A 19584-nucleotide genomic window follows, 5' to 3' on the forward strand; every position below is an offset into this window, starting at 1 on the left:
TCCTGTGCATGGGAACTGCTGGCTTCCCTGTGTCTTTGCCTTTATTTTGCAGTCCATGGGGCACCTGGAAATGTCCCCAAACCAGGCTGTACACAGGGCCTGTCCCGTGACTCTCACTTGCACTCAGAGCCTGCCTGATAGTCATAGGTCTGACAGAGCCCTGACACCTGCAGAGACCACTATAAGGGACCCTGCAATCCCCATACTGCCCATCAGTGTCTATAATGTCCCTATACGACACTGAGACGATCTAAGCTCCTTCCCATCTTTATGCTGCATCAGAATCTGACCATTGCTACTTTTGCTCCTCTCATACCCACACTAGAAGCCCTGTACCCACACTAGTCCCAGCTGGCCTGTTGCCTACTGACATCTCATGGACTCTGCCCCAATATTCCCTCTTTGCCTGGGTCCCTGCAACTGTGTCCAGTTCTGGCTGCTTCCCTGCCTCCCCTCTTCCATTTTCCAAATGGCCACATTGACACATGGGTTTCTGGGTCTCCCACTCCTCGGATGCTGGGAACAGGTTCCTTCTTTGCTGTTTGAATGGTTGTCCTAACACTGGAGGACCTTGCTTCAAGTAGTGGCAGTCAAACCTGGTGCTGATCGTGTCAGATCTGTCCAGGCTGTCTGTGTGACTGTGGAATGCGCCTCTGTTTTGGCTGAGTGTTATTTACCTCCCTCATGGCCATGTGATAATCAGCCCATGAGCATGTTCATTGTTTGGAAAGAAGGGTGTGGAGGACATATGCTCCTCATCCTAGCATTAGTGGAAAAAAGACATAGGTAGATGATGCATTCTAGACCATCCTGGGCTATAGAAACTCTGCCTCGAAGAATGCAGGTGGAGCAGGGCTGGGGTTCAGTTGGTTGCCTAGCAGCCTACCACATTGAGCAGGCACTGCTCAACCACCTGTACATACACATCTCCTGAGATCTCTCTCCTAAATGGGAGGTGATCGTGTCCACCTAGTACAGCACATGCCCTGGAAGGACAAAAGCTACCTACAGGAGCTGTGGTGATGACTCCCAGGTTAGAGCATCTGCTGCTCTCTCAGAAGAACCACATGGTCCCTAACAATCATCTACAATGGGGAATGCTATTCCCTCTTTTGGATCATGAGGGAAATGCACTCAGGAGTGGCCCAGACATACATTTGAAAAAAAAAAGATCCATTGAGTTACATGATAAAAATAAATATAATCAGCAACAATAAAAAACACAGCATATGAATGATCAAGTGAAACAGCACCTATAAAAACCTATTTCCCAAAATGACGTTGATGGTCATTATCTTTATGGTTTAATAATAATGCTGTATTGTAAGAAAAACTGAGGCACATGGTTCTCGATTAGGATTATTCTATATTCCTTTGTGAAAGTTGTCATTTTTTCTGCACCTCTACAGGCATGAGTGTGTGTTACTCAATATCTGGTGCACACAGTCAATAAGGAATGTGTGTTGTAGACTGATATAGACTAGGATGAGCAGAACACATGACAGCATGGATACAGTATGTCAGTGATTACATCATAAAGTGTGTGTCCATAAAAAAAGTCACATTATCCACACAAAAGACACTATCACCCTGTGTACCCCTTGGTGGCTTTGAATTCCCTATTTACCCATGCTGCCTGGACCATGCAAAGATCCATATCCAGCTGTCAGTTCTAAGTCTACAGGAGGGGAAAGGACCCTTGAAGAAGATGGTCTTAAGAGTCAAGAGTTACAAATCAATTTTTATTCATAAGGAATACAATTTACAAAAAACAGGCATAAAATGAACAACTAAAACGGTATAAAAAAATGAAAAACAGTAACAAGAATATATAACTATGAAATACCAAAAAGAAAACTTCAATGAAAATCATAACCAAAAACATTTCTTAACAGCATTTTCTTAATGAATATTTAGAAACACAGTTGTAGTGCTGTTTCTCCTCTAGGACGTGAGATGTCAAGGCAGTCCCCTCAGTTGTCTCTCAAATGGTGTTGTCGGTAGGAGAGAGGAGAAAGACGTCAATGAGACAGGCTGGCATACAGATACATAAATTTAGGGTTTCTATACATTGAGGAAATTATCTGAGAAGAAGAATATTCCCCCAAAAAGTCTTTGACTGTGAGGATTGTCGTCACAGGGAACTCCTGAGAGAGAAACTCATTCCTCAGGGGGCTGTCTTCCTGGGATCTGTCCTATGCCATGTCTCCTGCAGTTTCTGAGACCTGGGAGGAGAAGGCAGCTATTAAGACACTGATTTGGTGGGGACATGCATACCAGCTGTCAAGTTGCTGCCTTCTGTCCCCTCAACTACATTGGACAGACAGCACTGATCTTTTCACTGAAATCATTGCTGATATCTCTGCAGGCTGGGAACATCACCAGCAACCCTCACAGTACTGTGGGAGAACAAGCTGCTCCTCAGACTCTACCAGTGCAAAACAGAAATGGGGAAATGGGGAGAGACCTAATTGGGGTGCAGGAAGAAAGAGAAGGCCACATGATACCCAGATCAAAGCCAATGACCAGGACTCATTTGCCATTTGCACTTGGTTCTTATCCCTACAAGGTGCTTCCAACCATAACATGACCCCTGTATGACCTTTGTCACACGACCAAGAACTCATTCAAAACTCTTCATAGCATCCAATCTTTGATAGGGAGATGCAGTCATATGATATGTTATTCCTCTGTCACCATTTCTGGACTGCATTTTCAAAAAGGGCAGAGAAGTATAATTGCCAATAATTCAGTTTCTGAAAAGTGTTTAACATCCAAGAATACTTGTGCACAGCAGGGCAATGAATAACTCTATCACATGAAGTGGGTGACTGATTGGGTGTGGGGAGATTAGAAAGGTGATAGGGGAAGCAAAGATGTATCCAATAGGCAAACGGTATCAGACATTGTTAATCTGACTCAGCTGCTTGTTCCTACCACATTTTGCTGGGTCTGGAGGTTGCTGGTCTTCTCCTGTTCGTCTTCATCTTTCCGGTTCAACTCAAACAAATATCGCTGTACCTCCTTGCTCTCCTGCTTCAATGTGACCAACTTCTTCTTCATACATGCCTTGTCCATCAGGAGCCGGCTGTGCAGGTTGCTGGAAACACACTCTGCATAGTAAGATCCTGAAGCCTCTTCCTCCCATTCCAACTGCCAAATCCCACAAAGTCCACCAGGACCCAGATACCCATAAAGACTTCATAGAATACATCTCCATACATGTAAGGCTTCTGCACAAACAGCAAACGGCCAATCCAGGGAAGAATAAATTGTTTCTGTGACCCAAGCACAAATAAGAGTCCATGTCTGTCCAAAAGAACAAGGGATCTACAACTACCCATGAGAGCCCAATGCATCGGGACAGCATCAATTAGTAGGCAGTAAACAACCACAAGAGGACAGTAGAACCAAGGGAGGTCATGCTAACCATGTGGTCCACACATTGAGCTTTGTTAAACCTGGTCTGACACCAGAGCCGCAGGTTGGCCTAATAACACACTGATGCCTGAATCAGTGTAGTTCTATCCAGAGCCTTCTAAAGATGCATAGACACTGTGGTGATAAATGACAGTCTCTTATGGAACTGAAACTGAGTCCAAAAGACCCACGGCACAGTGATATTTAAACAGCAGAAGAGATGGGCCCAGAGCTGCAGACCCTCCGGTCCAGAACAAAGAGAGGCAGACATGGCCATTCCCCAAGTGATGGGCCCTTCTGACCAGTACTTACCGATAGAAGTTAATGTCCTTCTTGAGCTCCTGAAATTTCTCACGATGTTCAATGTTCTTTGTGTCTAAGTTGTGCAGTAATGACATGACCTCTTTCTCCTTTATCTTCAAGTTTTCATAAAATGGATTTGGCCTGAAGTAGGGGCTGGCCCCAGGAAGATAGAACCCAATGAACATAGAGGTTTAGGATTATATGAACTCAGGCTGTGCCCTGTACTACCCCAGCCCTGGAAGGACACTTTCTGACTTCTACATATTTGGATCTTCTTCAGCTTCAGAAACTTGGAATTGTGTGCCCAGGACAACAGAAGCTAAGCACCCAGATAAAGGGTTCCCTGGCTCACTTTTTTCAATCAGGAGGGCTGGATCTGCATTCAAACCTGTTATGCTGTCAAGAGCCTAGGCCATAGAGCTTACCCAACCACACACACACACACACACACACACACACACACACACACACACACACACACACACCCAGAAACCTCTTATTTCATTTTTCCTGTTTTGACAAGTGGAATGCTACAAGCCGAATAACTAATATTCTAGAGGCAGACAGTACACATAATTCTGGAGATGAGACCAGATATTGCCACAAACTTATAATCTGCCCAAGGCATACAAATGTATAGACCAATGTGACCACAAAGGCAAAGAACTGTACTGTTGAAAGTGGGGCTTCCAAAATAAAGCACTTACACCTCCATGAAACTATTATACAGGTATATGCTGAGGTCAAAAAACAGACCCTTAAATTCCAAGGGTGGAGGGACATAGAAACATATAAAAGTTGTGCATATGCATGCAGACCTGTGCACACACAGACACACAAACTGGGACACACCCACAAGAAAAGAAAAGTAAACAGACTCAGAGAATGAGAAAGAGAGACAAATATGGAAAGGGCACAACTGGAATCAGTAGAAATGTATGCACCATTACTGTCTCAGAGTTTAAGGCACACAGACAAGAAGGAACAGGCCTGAGCCTCAGGCCTTCTAGTTAAGCATGGAGATGAACAATGTGTTACCTGTCACCTAAGGGTGCTGCCAGGATATGATAGCTTTCAGTCACCTTCCTAGCAAGTACAATCACTGTCCACAAACTCACAGCACCTAGAACCTTGCAAACTGCCACCTGTCAAGGGCTTTCCAATTGTACACTGGGAACTCATGCTCCAGTGACTTTATCCCTGAATGATTCACTCACATCACAAGTTCAGATTTTCAACAGGCAGAATCAGAGAGTCCATTTCCAAACTCACTCCTCAGTAAGGGTCAGGTTCTGAATCTCCTCTCTATGGGAGATGAGGTTTAGAACAAGGTCGTTTGTTTGGAGCAATGCATACCTCTTGCTCATGGATCCACCTGTCACATAAAGGAGGCGATCTGTCAGCTCATTTCTCTCCTTGGTAGTTAGCTCCAGTTCTCTATTCAGCCTCTCCTCTTCCTCATTGCCCTGCACCTTGTTTAGGATATTTTCAGGGGATGACGTCTGTCTGCAGGCCTCTGTAGGTAGAAGAACACAAGTGAACCTGCATGGGGCGAATGCATAGAGCATACACAGACCACAGTGAGGTCCAAACAGGAGAACATGCTTGGAAGCCAGTGTCACTGCAAGGAGTTTGGTCTATGTGTAAGAGGCCTCCTAAGTGGATCACAGTTCCCCCACTACTATATAGAGACCAAGATATTTAAGCAGCCAGGTGTTCCCTATGCCCGCCCACACAGGCTTACAAGTACCAGAGAGATGCCTTCTCCAGGATTATTATCAGGTACGCAGGCTACAACCTGGTTTCAGGACCCTCACCCCTCTGGTTTCAGAAGCAGATCATCAATTCAGCATCCACAATGACTTGATTGATCAGGGATACTCAGATATCCTACACTGTTACTCTAGTCCAATAACTTTGCATTAAAATGTCATGTAGGGGGAGGACATGGTCAACAGACTTATTAATTACCCCTACTGAAATGACAAATGCCCCAGAAGTGTCAGTAGGTTACAGGCTCTTTCTCTACCTGCCCCATATAGTTTGGCTACTGTAGAAAAATATCTTCCACACAGAACCTCTAATATATGAAGGTAAGAGTGGCCCCGTCAGCCAGCGGTAGTCAGAGGAGTTCTACGAATATAAGGTCATGTCAGGAGCACAATTCTCTACCTCTTACTACTGTCAGTTAGTCACTTAATTTAAAGAAGCAATGAAAGTGAAGTACATTGATGCCCTGTTTAATTCAGAAAAGTTATACCCTCCACGACTCCTGATGGTGTTATTATATCAATTTAACATACCGAATGCACTGTAAAAGTAAAGACTAGAAGTTCACCCAATAATAGCATAGGCAGTGCCATATCCTCCACGTGGTTATGGAGAAACTAATGATGTGAAAACCTTGACTTTCAGGAATTGTGATAATCATGGAATTCAATATCTGTGGAGATGTTCCAGTGGTTGTGGCACATTGCTATAAAGGCCAGCAGAAGACCCCCACACACACCCCTGACAGGAAGCTCAACATACACTGCCCAGAACTTACTCCACATTCCCCATGTCCTGTGTCCATCATTACCTTTAGGTTTCGTTTGCTTCACTCTAGACTCTTCTCTATCAACATCAACTCTCCCAAAGCGCCTACAAAGACGGGCAAACATGTCTGTGGATATATCCTTTGGACACTAAGAGAAAAAGCAGGGAATTGGTTGTCACAACGATACTGGTGACATCACAGGGATTCCAAGGTCTGTCTAGGAGACAATAGAATGTCCACGAAGGGTCTGCTGATGTCATGGAGAACAGACTTTGCCTCCCTGCTAATGTTCTCCCTGTACTGAGCAAGCGCTGATGTGCCCTTTTCAGGAGACTTCCCTGTGTCATAGCCACTGAGCACCACATGCTTCCAAAGCCAAATTTTGCTCTAGGCTTGATTGGAAAAACCTAAGTCATTACTATGTATCTAAATGAGTGCTTCCTCCCCAATCCCTGCACAGAAATGTTTCATCCTACCTCAAATTCTCCTCAGTCAGCAATATTACCCATTAAAGATTACTGAGAAATCACACCAGTTCCTATAAGTAGCCAAAGAGGTCTCCTGTCTCATCATGTGCAGGTGCATGAAATCACACCCAGAAAGAGCCTGTAGGGTAGGTTGCAATGTGGGTGTGTGTTATAGGTACAACCTGAAGCTTTGTGCTTAACATATGACAGTTGCTACCAGATTCCTTAGGAGAAAGAATTGCATTCATTATGGTCCTGGCAACAACGTGGTGATCTGTTAGGAGAGGAAACTGAAATATTGGATCCACCAGTGAATGCACCCTCAGGCTGAGTGTGGGGCTCTCCTCTCTGCACCTAAGTTACCAAAGCAGGATTGCTTACAGGCCTCTCTAAGCTATAACGTGTGATTTCATGTGAAAAATAAAATAGTCAGCAGATGTGGGGGGGGGGATGCAGCCAAAGGAGTAGGACAAGCCTAGAGACATAACTCAGTGTACAGAGTAAGAAACAAGCATCTTCACTCCTGTTTCATGGATCACCCCACAAAACACAAACGCATCTATCGTACTAAAAAAAAAAACCAAGTTATTTTATTGAATGCATACACTAATACTGTTTACAGTATTAGTAGCAAAGCTCAGATTTTGGGGGCAGATACATGACTTGAACTATCTTCCTGACAACATATAAAGCAATAAATAAATAAATAAATAAATAAATAAATAAATAAGAAAAAAACACAAAAATAAAAAACACAAAAAGCACGAGCCTCTCATGTGAAGTTACAGAAGAGAGATCCAGTGGTCACTTCTGACCAGGCCATTTTAGCTATGACGGTGCATAGTGACCCTTAATTTGATGGGTCCTATATAAAGCTTTGTGCAATATTGTCATTTTAACAAACCTCATCCAGAACATACATAAAGACACAGGATATGATTGCCATGTCCTTGCTGTGTATCAAGTTATTTTTCTGTGTCCTTGATTGTCAGGCATATTACACCAACAATCTGAGATGGCTGGTAGACTTGGAAGAAAGTGGATATGAAAGATCCCCGTTTGATATCAGTACAGCCATTTCTTAAGCATGAGAATCTTTTAAGCTGGCCCTCGCTTAGCCCCTAGACGTTAGACAATAGACCAGAAAGTACAGAAAGCACATTCCCACCCACTCTCTAGGAAGCTGCCCGACCATAAGAACAGAGGGTATAGAACATATTTACTGCAGGGCAATTACAAGACAGGAAACATCTCTGGGAAGCTGACTGACCACTATAGAAGTGAGATGTCCTTGGTACTGAATGCAGCTGTGCTATAGGCTGACATAGCTATAGCCTTGTCCTGGGAACTCCAGAAGAGAAACACCTGCCAAGACAGATATCCTTGATCCTTGTCCTGGGAACCCCAGGATAAGAAAACATATATCAAGTCAGACGTCCTTCCTACTGAAATAGCTACATTGATGTGGTTTCGGCCTTATCCCAGGACGAGAAACATCTGCCTAGTTATTCTTGGCACCGAAATAGCTGAGCTAATGAAACTGTGTGATCATAAATGACTGTTTAAGCTGTACATTTCTGTTGTTTGAGGCTCCTTACATCCCTCCTCCTGAGGACCATGTCGAGCCCCAGTGCATTGGTAACCCAAAGTAAACCTCTTGTTTTTACATCAAGACTGAGTCCAGTGTGTTCATGGGGTGGTGATTGTCCTCAGGACTGGAGCGAGAGTCTCCTCTGTCTGAGGGTCTTTCAGATAAAGCTATAGTTGTGGGTTACACACCTCAATTCTCATTGGCTAATGCTGTCCTCACAGTCCTTGGAGGCCCCTTTGTAAGACTACCTGTTGGAAAGTAGAAGCAGCTTTATTTGAGCTCAAAGTGAACCTGACGAGCAACGTAGAGAACAAGATGAGGTAATTGAGAACCTGTCTAAAACCAGCACAGAAACCCACCCTTCATTCAAAGCATCATCTACCAATTCTTGAATTTTTACCATTCTCTACCAACCAGTCTTTCATTCAGGAAAGGTAGAAAAAAACCGGAAATGATCTTTTTATTCTAAGGATCTTGATCTGTCTTTCCTTTGGTCCACGTTAAGAACAAATGAAATGGGTATGACCATCTGAACAACTTAGTATCACCTACTCAGCATTTCTAGCCTAATACTGTGCCTATGGCAATCTCAAGCTTCCCTGAGTGTTGCTGCCCCAGCAAGAAGAGTGAAGAACTGAGGTCAAACCCCACTTAACCTTTCAAGGGGTTAGAAGAAAGCCATCAGAGATACTGCACTTCTTTGTCCTTAGATTAAATCAAGATGATACAACGTGAATCTATTGGGCTATTCAACCATACATCTTCCTCACAACCCCACCTATCTGAGTTCATTGCTTGGCAGAATTCATGCCCCACCATCCTAGATATTTCTTGATTCATTGCTGCCAAGGGCCAGGTTTCCTGAGTTTTGTTTTTTATAGAATTGGGTTTAGTCAATCATAGTTGCCCTCTGTAAGAAATGACAAATATCTATAATAACTGACCACACTGTACTTGTGTATACAAGTACAGTAGTGGAAAATTCAGCATAACCGAGGAGTGGGAAATCACCACTGTTTCCTGGCCTTTCTCTGCCCATATCACAGCTCACAGGCGGCTGGGGCAAACCTTGAGTTCCTCTGTAGAAACAGAGTGATGTTGAATGGACACTGAGCAGGCAGAGCAACACAGCTGAGGCAACTCAATTCCAGCAACAAATGCATTATTTGTTTCCCATCTTAACAGCTCCTTTTGAGGACTTGTCCCCACACCTAGCTTAAACACAGCAATTTTCATACATGCCTGCCTGCTATTTCATATTGTTGCTGTAATACGCCTCCACATCATAGATTTCAAAAAAGAAAGAAAATAAACCTGACACTGAGAAGGGTGATGCTTGTCAACAGCTAGTGTGTTCGGGGCCCAGGTACGGTCACAAATAACCAGGACACAGGGGATGCAGAGCAAAGGCAGATGCAACTGCATGCAGCTGCAAGCTTATTAACCCTTATATATGCATGAATATGGATTACCTCACTTTCCCTTTTGGCAAGATATAATAAGATCGTTATTCCCATGATACCAGGAACAACCGAGGCAAGACTAGGCAAAGAAGTGAGACTAAGCAAAGGCTTCTCCTTAAAATATCTGTATAGCAAATCACCCCTCTTCCTAGTATCACAATATACTTGTCATAACCCAGAGAGCATGAGAGCCGCTTCCACAAAAAACGGACACAGTACAGCATAGTGTAAGGTAAAGTGAGAAAAACATTTCTTTCTCAAGGGCAGCATTGCAGCCCCTGCTTGCATCTCTCAGCCGTCTTTCCTTGATCCTGTCTGGGAAGTGTCTCTCAGTGACTCCTCAATTTCTCTCTTTGTCCTTTTGTTTTAAAAGTAACACATTCTATAACATAGCTAAATGTCCTTGAAGGGGTTTAATCATGCAAAAAGAAAGCAATATAATATATAATGTATGCAACCTTTAATGAGTGTATCTATTTTCTTAGGGGTATTATTCAGATACCTTCCCAGATCTGGATTTAACTTTGGTAATTGTTATCTGTCTACAAAATCAACAATATCCAATAAATATTCCAGTTTTCTGGCGTAAAGTCCTCGGGAGTAAGAACTAATGATTTTGGAATTTGCTCGGTGTCTATTGTTATGTCCCTCATTTCATTTCTGATTTTTAATTCATGTATTGTCTCTCTTGTGCATTGTTAGTTTGAGGAAGGGGTTGTCTCTCTTGTGGATCTTCTCAAAAAAAAAAAAAGAGGAAGAAAAGACAGCTCTTGCTTTCCTTGACTTTGTATTTTTCTCTTTGTTTCTAAAGGCTTGATTTCAACCCTGAGTTTATTTCCTTTCATCAGATCCTACCAGACTCTCTATGGGATGAGGCTTTGCCTCCTCTTGGTAACAGCAGCATGGAATAAATGAAGCTTCTGCTGATCTCTGTTGTGGTTTTGCACATCACAATCTCCCCGAAAACCATGCATACCCTGGTTTTAGGCTCTATTAAAGCGGCCCACTAATTCAGTGTTCCCTGCAAGGTGCCATGGAACAGTAGTAACATAATTCTGCATGCACATAGACAGGTTTCTCCACAGTCTTATGGGTCATTCGATAATAATTTATAGTGAGATCATGGATGAACACACACACACACACACAGACACTCATACTCATACTCTCACTCATACACACACAAACTTTAAAGCAATAGTAATTTTTCTTAGAGTCTGATATAATTGGTTCTAATACAAAGACAGCCTGAGTGTAGTTACTATATAACTAAATAGTACTCATGCTCTCAGGCAAAGAGTTTAAAGTTTATAGGTACCTAATAAACTAGCATTGGGACATATAAAGAACATTTAAATGTTCAGCAGAAATACAAAGAACAACTAATTTAATTTGTTAAAAGTGAAAGCTTATACAATTCTGAAGGTTTTTATACTGGTTTTATTATACATGTAACTATGAAAAGAAAACATACATACTTGATCAATGAAATGAGGAAGAGTGATTTAATGAACAGAAAAATGGATGGTACTTCAAAATTTCCATGATTACATATTATCTATTTAATTCCCTCCACAATAGCAAGAAACGGACATTATTATTTATGCGACATTACAGATACATAAACCGAGAAAATATTGTTTGGCCTGATTTTCTGAGCTTTTTAAAGGTTTAGTTAATTGACAGGGCTGTGGTTTAAAATTAGGGTCCATATTCTTCTGTTTTAAATGTGTGACACTTTTCTCTTTTTTTCTCCTTCTTTATTAAATTGGGTATTTCTTATTTACATTTCAATTGTTATTACCCTTCTGGGTTTCCAGGCAAACATCCCCCTAACCCCTCCCCCTCCCCTTCTCTATTGGTGTCCCCTCCCCATCCTCCTCCCATTGCCACCCTCCCCCCCAACAAGCCCCTTCACTGGGGGTTCACTCTTGGCAGGACCAAGGGCTTCCCTTTTATTTCTAGTGGGTGCTGCTCTCCCTGCTCCGTGGGAAGTGGATGGGGGGAAGGCCCGGGCCTGAGGTGAGTTGGAACTGGGGTAGAAAGGCATAGGGCCTCCTAGGTGAGAATGCCAAACCACCACTGCTGCTGCAGCCACCATGGAGAAGCCCTTGTTCCTGCTGCAGGGAGGAGAGTCTGGTGCCCACAAGATGGCTGAAGGGGAGCTGAGAGTGGACAGCTTCATCACCCGCCTGCTGGAGGTATGAGGATATCGTCCGGGAAAAATTGTGCAGATGACTGAAGCAGAAGCCGAGGGCTGTGTATCACGTCTCGTGAAATCTTTCTTAGCCAGCCAACAGCTGTGAACACAGGTTTCTTTTGGAGAGCAGGCCTGTGCAGGCCCAGAACCTAGGTGGGACAGTTCAAGCTACCCTTTTTCCATGGCCAATCTCAGATCATATTCAGAAAGTATTTCTTGGGCTAAAGAGATGGCTTAGTGGTTAAGAGCACTGACAGCTCTTCCAGAGGTCCTGAGTTCAAATCCCAGCAACCACATGGTGGCTCACAACCATCTCTAATGAGATATGATGCCCTCTTCTGGTGTGTCTGAAGACAGTCACGTTGTACTTGTATATAATAAATAAAGAAATAAATCTTTAAAAAAAAGAGTATTTCTTCCAGGTGATGGATTTCCAATTTATGGAATTGAACTAACTTACTGATGGTGGAAGTGACACAGAGAGTTAAAGTACAGAAGGAATAATCCAGAATGTCCACCAACAGTTGCTGTCACACCAGGACTTTTAAAAGCTCAACTGCTAGAGAAGCAATGTAGTCTTTGGTTATTCTCAAGCTTAGGTCTTCTAGTCATTATAAGCTGACCATGACACAAAAAGAGTCATCTATATCAAAATAGAGAATAGTAACTAGATTCACACCACACTATCACATCACTACTGTATTTGAGGTTCTCAGTTAATATCTAAGAACCTGGAAGAGGCCTGGGTCTTGCTACACATACTCATAATTTATGTCCCCATTGTCAGCTGAGATTCTTCATGCAGCCTGGGGTCAAGGAGGTCATCCCACAAAGCACAAAACGCCCATCTCAGATAAACATGTATGGTTTATTGAATCCAAAACATCCATGAATTTCAGGACACAATTAAATGTTGAAACCTAAGGATAATAGATAGAGAAGAGAATTAAGATTTCTAGATCATAGATCCAGTAAACACCTTCAACAAATCATAGCAGCAAACTTCCATAAGGTAAAGAAAGAAAAGGCCATAAAGGTACAACAAGCCTACAGAACATCAAACTAATTGTACCAGAAAAATTCCTCCATTCACATAATAATGAAAACGCTAAATGCACAGATCAAGAAAGAACATTAAAAGGGGTAAGGTATAAATATCTAGTAACAAATAAATTCAGACGTATCTGAATTACACCAGACTTCTCAACAGAGATTCTAAAAGTCAGAAAATCTTGGGCAGATGTAATACAGACAAAGGCTCCTATATCCAGCATAATCCACACTCACCATAAAAGGAGGAACCAGGATATTTCATGACAAAACCAAATTTAAACAATTCTTTTCTGTAAGAAAGCACAACAGAGGCTAATAGGAGGAAAACTCCAAGACAGTGAACTAAACTATACCCAAGGAAAACCAAGAAATTAATCTTCTCTCAATAATTTAAAAAAAGAGAAGCACACAAACATAATTTCACCTATAACCAGAAAAAGAAGAGAAAGCAGCAATCATTGGCTTTAATATCTGACCAGATCCTCTTTCCCTAATCCCCAAGCTCCCAGGGGCCAAACTGCCAGCCAAAGTGTATGCAAGGATGCTCTATGGTTCAAGGTGAGGCCTATTGCCCCACCAAAGGGAGATCCTAGAGGTATGAGGTGGTGATGGATATGTGTGGGTGCAGGAGCACTGTCACATAGGCAAAGCTGAGCAGAAACAGGATGTAAGGTTTGATGAGTGGAGTCTGGAAAGCAGGACAACAGTTGAAATGTAAATAAATAAAATAACCGATTAATAAAAAATAACCAAAAATAAAATAACAAATAAAAAGGTAAATGAAAATTAAACCAAACCAACCAAACAAACAAAAATCCCTGTAGTGAAGTGGCCTAATGCTGCTTGTACTTTAATGCTAATTTGTAGAACTCTAGACTGGTTAACCCCAAATAACTGACCCTGCTCCCAGTTAACTGTGATTATAAAGAAGCCACCAGCCAACAGCTGCACAGCAGAGAGATGGGGGAGGTGACCTTTTGAGGGCTTTGCTAGAGAGGATCATGAGGAGGGAAGAAGGAAGAAGAAGCTGCCAGAGAATAAAGGAAGAACATGTGTGATGGAGAGGAGAGAGGAAGAGGACAGCAGCCATGGTTAAGGGAGAGGAGAGCCTGGTCCTGAGGGCTGTCCAAGGGGAACAAAGAGCAGCCAAGATGCTAAACAGCCTGTAAGAGTTAGCGTTATTGTTTGGAAAGTAGATCTAATACCATGGAGGGCAGGTAGCTGCCAAGCTACTGTGCTGACTAATGCACACTAAAAATAAATTTAACAAAATACGTATAACCAGTAAGACAGCTCTGTAGAGGATCCTAAAAGAAATACTTTAGTTTGAAGGGAAGGACAAAATACCAGAGAACACAGGGGATAAATTAATAAAACTAGAAAAGTTAATCAAAGAAGACTGTGAAAACCACAAAAATTAACAAAATGACAAAATTTAATGCATAGGTTTAAATAATAATTACATATCACTAAACTCAATATCTAGGGTGGTGGGGCATGAATTCTGCCATGGTCTGAACTCAGAAAGGTGGGGTTGGGAGAAACATGTCTGGTTAAATAGTCCACCCACATTGTGTCAATGTGATTTAATCTAAGGACAAAGAAGTGGAGCATCTCTCATGGGTTTCTTCTAACCCCTTGAAAGTATCACTTGGGTGTGGCCTCAGTACTTCATACTTCTTGCTAGGTCAGCGAAACTCAGGGAAGCTTGAGATTGTCATAGCACAGTATTAGGCTAGATATACTGAGTAGATGATACTAAGTTGTTCAGATGGTGATATCCAATTGCATGTGTTCTTAATGTGGACCTAAGGAAAGAGAGATCAAGGTCCTTAGAATAGAAGGAACATTCCCAGTCCTTTTCTACCATTCCAGACTGAAAGGCTGGTAGGGAGAAAGTGGTAAATAATAAAGAATTAATAGATGATGCTTTGAATGAAGGGTTGGTTTTTGTGCTGGTTTTAGACAGGGTCTCAAGTATCCCATGTTGCCCTCTCCCTGGCTGGCCCGGTTCACTTTGAAGTCAGTGCTTCCAATTTCCAATAGATAGTCTTACAAGAGGGGCCTCCGAGGTCTCTGAGGACAGTAGTAGCCATTGACAGTTGAGGTGTGCAACCCACAACTATAGTTTTAGCCACTTTGTTCCATGTCTACCAGCTATTTCAGATTGTTGCTGTTCTATGCCTGACAATCAAGGACACAGAAAAATAACCTGATAGAGAGCAAGGACATGGTGATCACATCCTTGCCTCTGCTGTATGTTCTGGATGAGGTTTGTTAAAATTCCAGTATTGCAAAAAGCTTTATATAGGGCCCATCACTTTAAGGGTCACTATGCACTGTTTCATCAAAAATGGCCTAATCAGAACTGACCGCCAGACAACACTTCCTGCGAAGTTCCTATGAGAAGCTTAAGTTTTTTGTGTTTTTTCTTCTTCCTTCCTTCCTTTCTTCCTTTCTTTCTTTCTTTCTTTCTTTCTTTCTTTCTTTCTTTCTTTCTTTCTTTCTTTCGCTTTATAGGTTTAGAGGAATGTATTTTGGGCCACGCATCTGCCCCTAGTATCCTAGCTATGGATGTGATCAATCAGTGTTAGTGTATGCATTCAATAAAATGTCCATTTTTGACTAAGGTAGATGCTTCTGTGTTTTGTGCGGTGACCCATTGTCAATGTGTAGTGAGTTGGGGCCCTGGGTATGGTCGCATACCCCCAGGACACAGGGGGTGCAGAGCAAAGGTATAAGAAACTGCACGCAGTTGCAAGCTTTATTAATCCTTATTAAGCTAAGAATATGCATTACTACAATTTTCATTGTGTCAAGATACCATAAAATTATTATTCCCAGGATACCAGGAACAATGAGGGAAGATTAAACAAAGAAAGACGAATAAACAAAAGCTTCTTCTAAAAATATTCATATAACAAATCACCTCTCTTATTATAATCAAAATATACTCACCATTACCAAGAGAGCGTTAGAACCACTTCCACAGAAACGGGACACAGGAGAACATAATTTAAGGCCAAGTGAGAAAAACATTTTCTTCTCCAGGGCGGCATTCCAGCCCCTACTTGAATCTGTCACCAGGCCTTTCTTGACCCTGCCTGGGAGCTGCATCTCTATGTCTTAACAATTCCTTCTTTTTTCTTTTGTTTTAAAGTAACACTTTACATAACATAGCTAAAGGTCCTTGTAGGGGTTTAGTCATGGAAAAATAAAGCAACATAATACATAATGTACATAAGATTATGGCAAAACTAGCTCCTCCCATGCTATGGAAAATCCTTTGAAGCCAAGCCTTGGGATCTAATCCTGTCAATTGATCAGCCAATAATTTCGCTATTTCCATAGGAGTAGTATCTTCTAGCTGTTTACCAAAAGACATTCGAACATCATATTTCAAGGCATTAATTACTTTTGAAGCACTTTCATTACCCTCTAAATAGGCTTGAATTAACTTCCAATCATGTTCTGTGTCATTATCCATATATTTACTAACAGAAAAGTAGTAGGATTTCATCATGATAAGCAATATAAGCCCGATAACTGGCATTGGCCGCAGCAGAAGAAACCATGAGTAAAACACACATTGCTAAGAATAAGTGCTCAGCAGTAAAGGACTTTCCTGAAGGAGACAAAATTATTCCTTTCAGTGCTTAATCGCTTCACCTGACCCCACATAGGTAATAGGGTTGTCACTGCACGGATCCTTATCCATTGTTGTTTGTGGACACTAAGAGAAGCCAGGGCCTCAGTAATGGAGGACACCTCCTCATCTCCTGAGAACATCCATCAGGAGAAAATGTAGCTGGTTTAACTGGATTCCTTTGAGGGTAGGGAGCAGTTCTTATTATTCTGTGCTTGGATCCATCTCCCGGGTAACCATAATAGTCTCCCATCCTGTAATGAGACAAAACCCTCTCCCCTATATACAATGATGTCCCTTCCTGCCATTCAGCATCCCGGGCAATTTTTATCCATACTGTCTGTTCCATGCCTTCTGGGGGGAAGTTCAACAAAGTGTCTATCGGCTCTTGATATAACTTCACCTTGTGGTAAATTAAGAAAATTAATAACGTATAATATTTGTGCCATATAGCTCTGGGACTGGTCTGCAAACTCCATTCAGGTTGCATAAGGCCATCTCTTTTCCCCCTTCTTAATTTTATAATTTGTCATTTCAGGTTATGGTGAATTCTTTCAACAAAAGCTTGTCCTTGTGTATTGTGTTCTGTACCAGTAATATGTACAATATGATATCGTTGACAAAATTGTTTATATTGATAAGAAATATATGTTGGTCCATTATCAATTTAATTTTAGAAGGCAGTCCCATAACAGCAAAAGTTTCCAATAGATGCTGTATAACATGAGCAGTGCGTACTCCTGGCAATAGTGTAGCCCACACAAATTTTGAAAAATTATCTATGCTTACATCTATATGTGAAAGGCGACCAAACTCAGAAATATGGGTTATATCGATCTGACACGATGTATTAAGTTGCATCCTTCTGGGATTAATTTGAGATGGAATACATTTTATACGAGAAGACTGACACATAGGACAATTAGCAATAATTTGTTTGGCTTAAGAATAGGGAAGCTTATATTTAATATGTAAATATCCTGTATTGGCATGATTATGACTGTGTTCTTCTGGGGTAGCAAATGCCACTAATTGATCTACCATATGATTGCCAAGTGTTAAAGATTCTGGAAATTTTGAATGTGATCTAGTATGTGTAATGAATATTCTAGAGTTTCATAATAACAATAGTCCTTTAATATGTGAGAATAACATTTAATATAGGCTTAGATGTAGAAACAACAGCAGTCGCAATGTTCTGTACTACTCCTACAACATAAGCAGACTCAGCTATAATATTTTTACATCATGAGTAAAATCCTGGAATACATTAATTACCGCTAATAATTCATTTTGTTGTACTGACCCAAAAGAAGATTCTTGTCCCCAAAATTAATCTTTGGTCCAATAAGCCATCTTGGTCTTAGAGCCATCTGCAAACACAGTAAGGGCTGATGGTAATGGATCAACAGAAATTAGTGTATTTATCAAATTTTTTTTTGTTTTTTAAAGCAATCCCACAATTTACTATGGGGAGGATGAAATTCAATATTTCCAGTGTAAGAAATCATGGCTAATTGAAAAACCTCAGACATCTACATTAAATATTCCACTTTATCTTTGCTTAATGGGAAAACAAGAGCAGCACAATCATATCCCCACAGTGTAACAGGTCTTTGTATGCCTTGCTGAATAATTAAAGAAATTTGTTCCTCATAATTTGTTAATGTTTGGTTAAAGTTTTATTTAATATAAACCCACTCTAAAGGCAACTCATCCTGAGCGAAAGTGCCTGTAGGATATTCAAGAGTATTTAAACATATAATTTAATAACTCTATCTGGATCAATACGTGCCAAATATGCATCTTTCCATTTTCAGAAAAGATACCCTTGCATGCCTTCATATAAGCATTAATATCCCCAGCCTCCTCTATAGGTAATAACGCTCTCCTGTACTCTTCATTAGCATTTTCAAAAGCAAGCATTTGCATCAGTTGTCCTCCAGCTTCCTCTCCTACCACTGTTCTTTCCAATGTTAATTTTAATATACATAAAAACTTAATATATGGTTCATAAAAAGCTACTACATTTTTCAACCAACCAGTATCATCCTTTATAATAAGTCGGTTGGGCCACACCTTGAATCGATGCTGGCCTAATTATAGGAAAAGAAAAAGCAGGTGAATTCGTCATTATCAACGTGTGAATCTAATGGTCAACATGCCATCCTCGGGAAACGACTTAGAAAAACCTGCTTCAGGCAGTGGTGCAGAGGGCAAAACTTTTACTTTCGTTTTGTCTTAATGAAGCTCTAGCTTCTTGTTCTGTATTCGTCATTACCCTGTCTGCATTCATGGCCTTGAACACAGTAAAAATTACAGCCCAAAGAGACCAGAAATTGGAATCTTTTTGCCCTGCCTGACAGCCTTTTTCTCCTTAACATTCACTTTGACCCAGATATCAGAATCCCTGGAACCCTCTTCAGGGAACCACGGAGTTTACTCTTGCTGTCTCTAAACACTTTTCTAAACCAGACTGAGAGACATGAATTCCCTGCACTCTTAAAGATGCGTAAGCATAGCAAGATGAAGAGAAAATTTATCTTGTCCCATTTCCTTGTAATAAAATGTACTTTCCTTATCTGACTGTCCAGACTTACCTTCAGGGACCCTGTTCCAGTGCCATAGGTCGACGTCTAGGGTGTTAGGAGCCCTGCGTCCGGTCACATTCCTTTCTGTGTTTCCCGATGCTCAGTGGCCATGCCACTCCAGCATGCTTTGAAATGAACCAGTCCGCAACCACCACCACCACCACCACCACCACCACCACCACCACCACCACCACCACCACCACCAGCACCACCACCAATTTGGTTTTTTAAATAAAGTTTTATTGACATCGCCATACTCAGCATTTACATCTTGTTCAGTGCTGCTTCTGGCTGCAGCTGCAGGGCTTAGG

At 41.6% G+C, this 19584-nt stretch overlaps 1 protein-coding gene across 2 annotated transcripts; it reads right to left on the reverse strand.

Annotated features, from left to right (window-relative positions):
• Positions 1-1722: 1722 nt before the first annotated feature.
• On the reverse strand, positions 1723-19489 carry LOC147998921 (disks large homolog 5-like). Of its 2 annotated transcripts, XM_087595882.1 has the most exons (6): positions 19283-19471; positions 6305-6410; positions 5080-5239; positions 3733-3876; positions 2938-3100; positions 1723-2225 (listed from the first exon to the last, which is right to left on the reverse strand). In XM_087595882.1, the coding sequence occupies exons 2-6, from the start codon at positions 6384-6386 to the stop codon at positions 2196-2198; spliced, it is 579 nt and encodes a 192-aa protein (XP_087452008.1). In that variant the 5' UTR covers positions 6387-6410; positions 19283-19471; the 3' UTR covers positions 1723-2195. The 2 variants fall into 2 exon arrangements, with proteins under 2 accessions (XP_087452008.1, XP_087452009.1); XM_087595883.1 differs by lacking the exon at positions 6305-6410 and having other exon boundaries at positions 19283-19489.
• Positions 19490-19584: the final 95 nt, after the last annotated feature.

The sequence above is a fragment of the Rattus norvegicus genome, chromosome 19, assembly GCF_021556685.1.
Source record: "Rattus norvegicus strain SHRSP/BbbUtx chromosome 19, alternate assembly SHRSP_T2T, whole genome shotgun sequence".
NCBI classification, from domain to species: domain Eukaryota; kingdom Metazoa; phylum Chordata; class Mammalia; order Rodentia; family Muridae; genus Rattus; species Rattus norvegicus.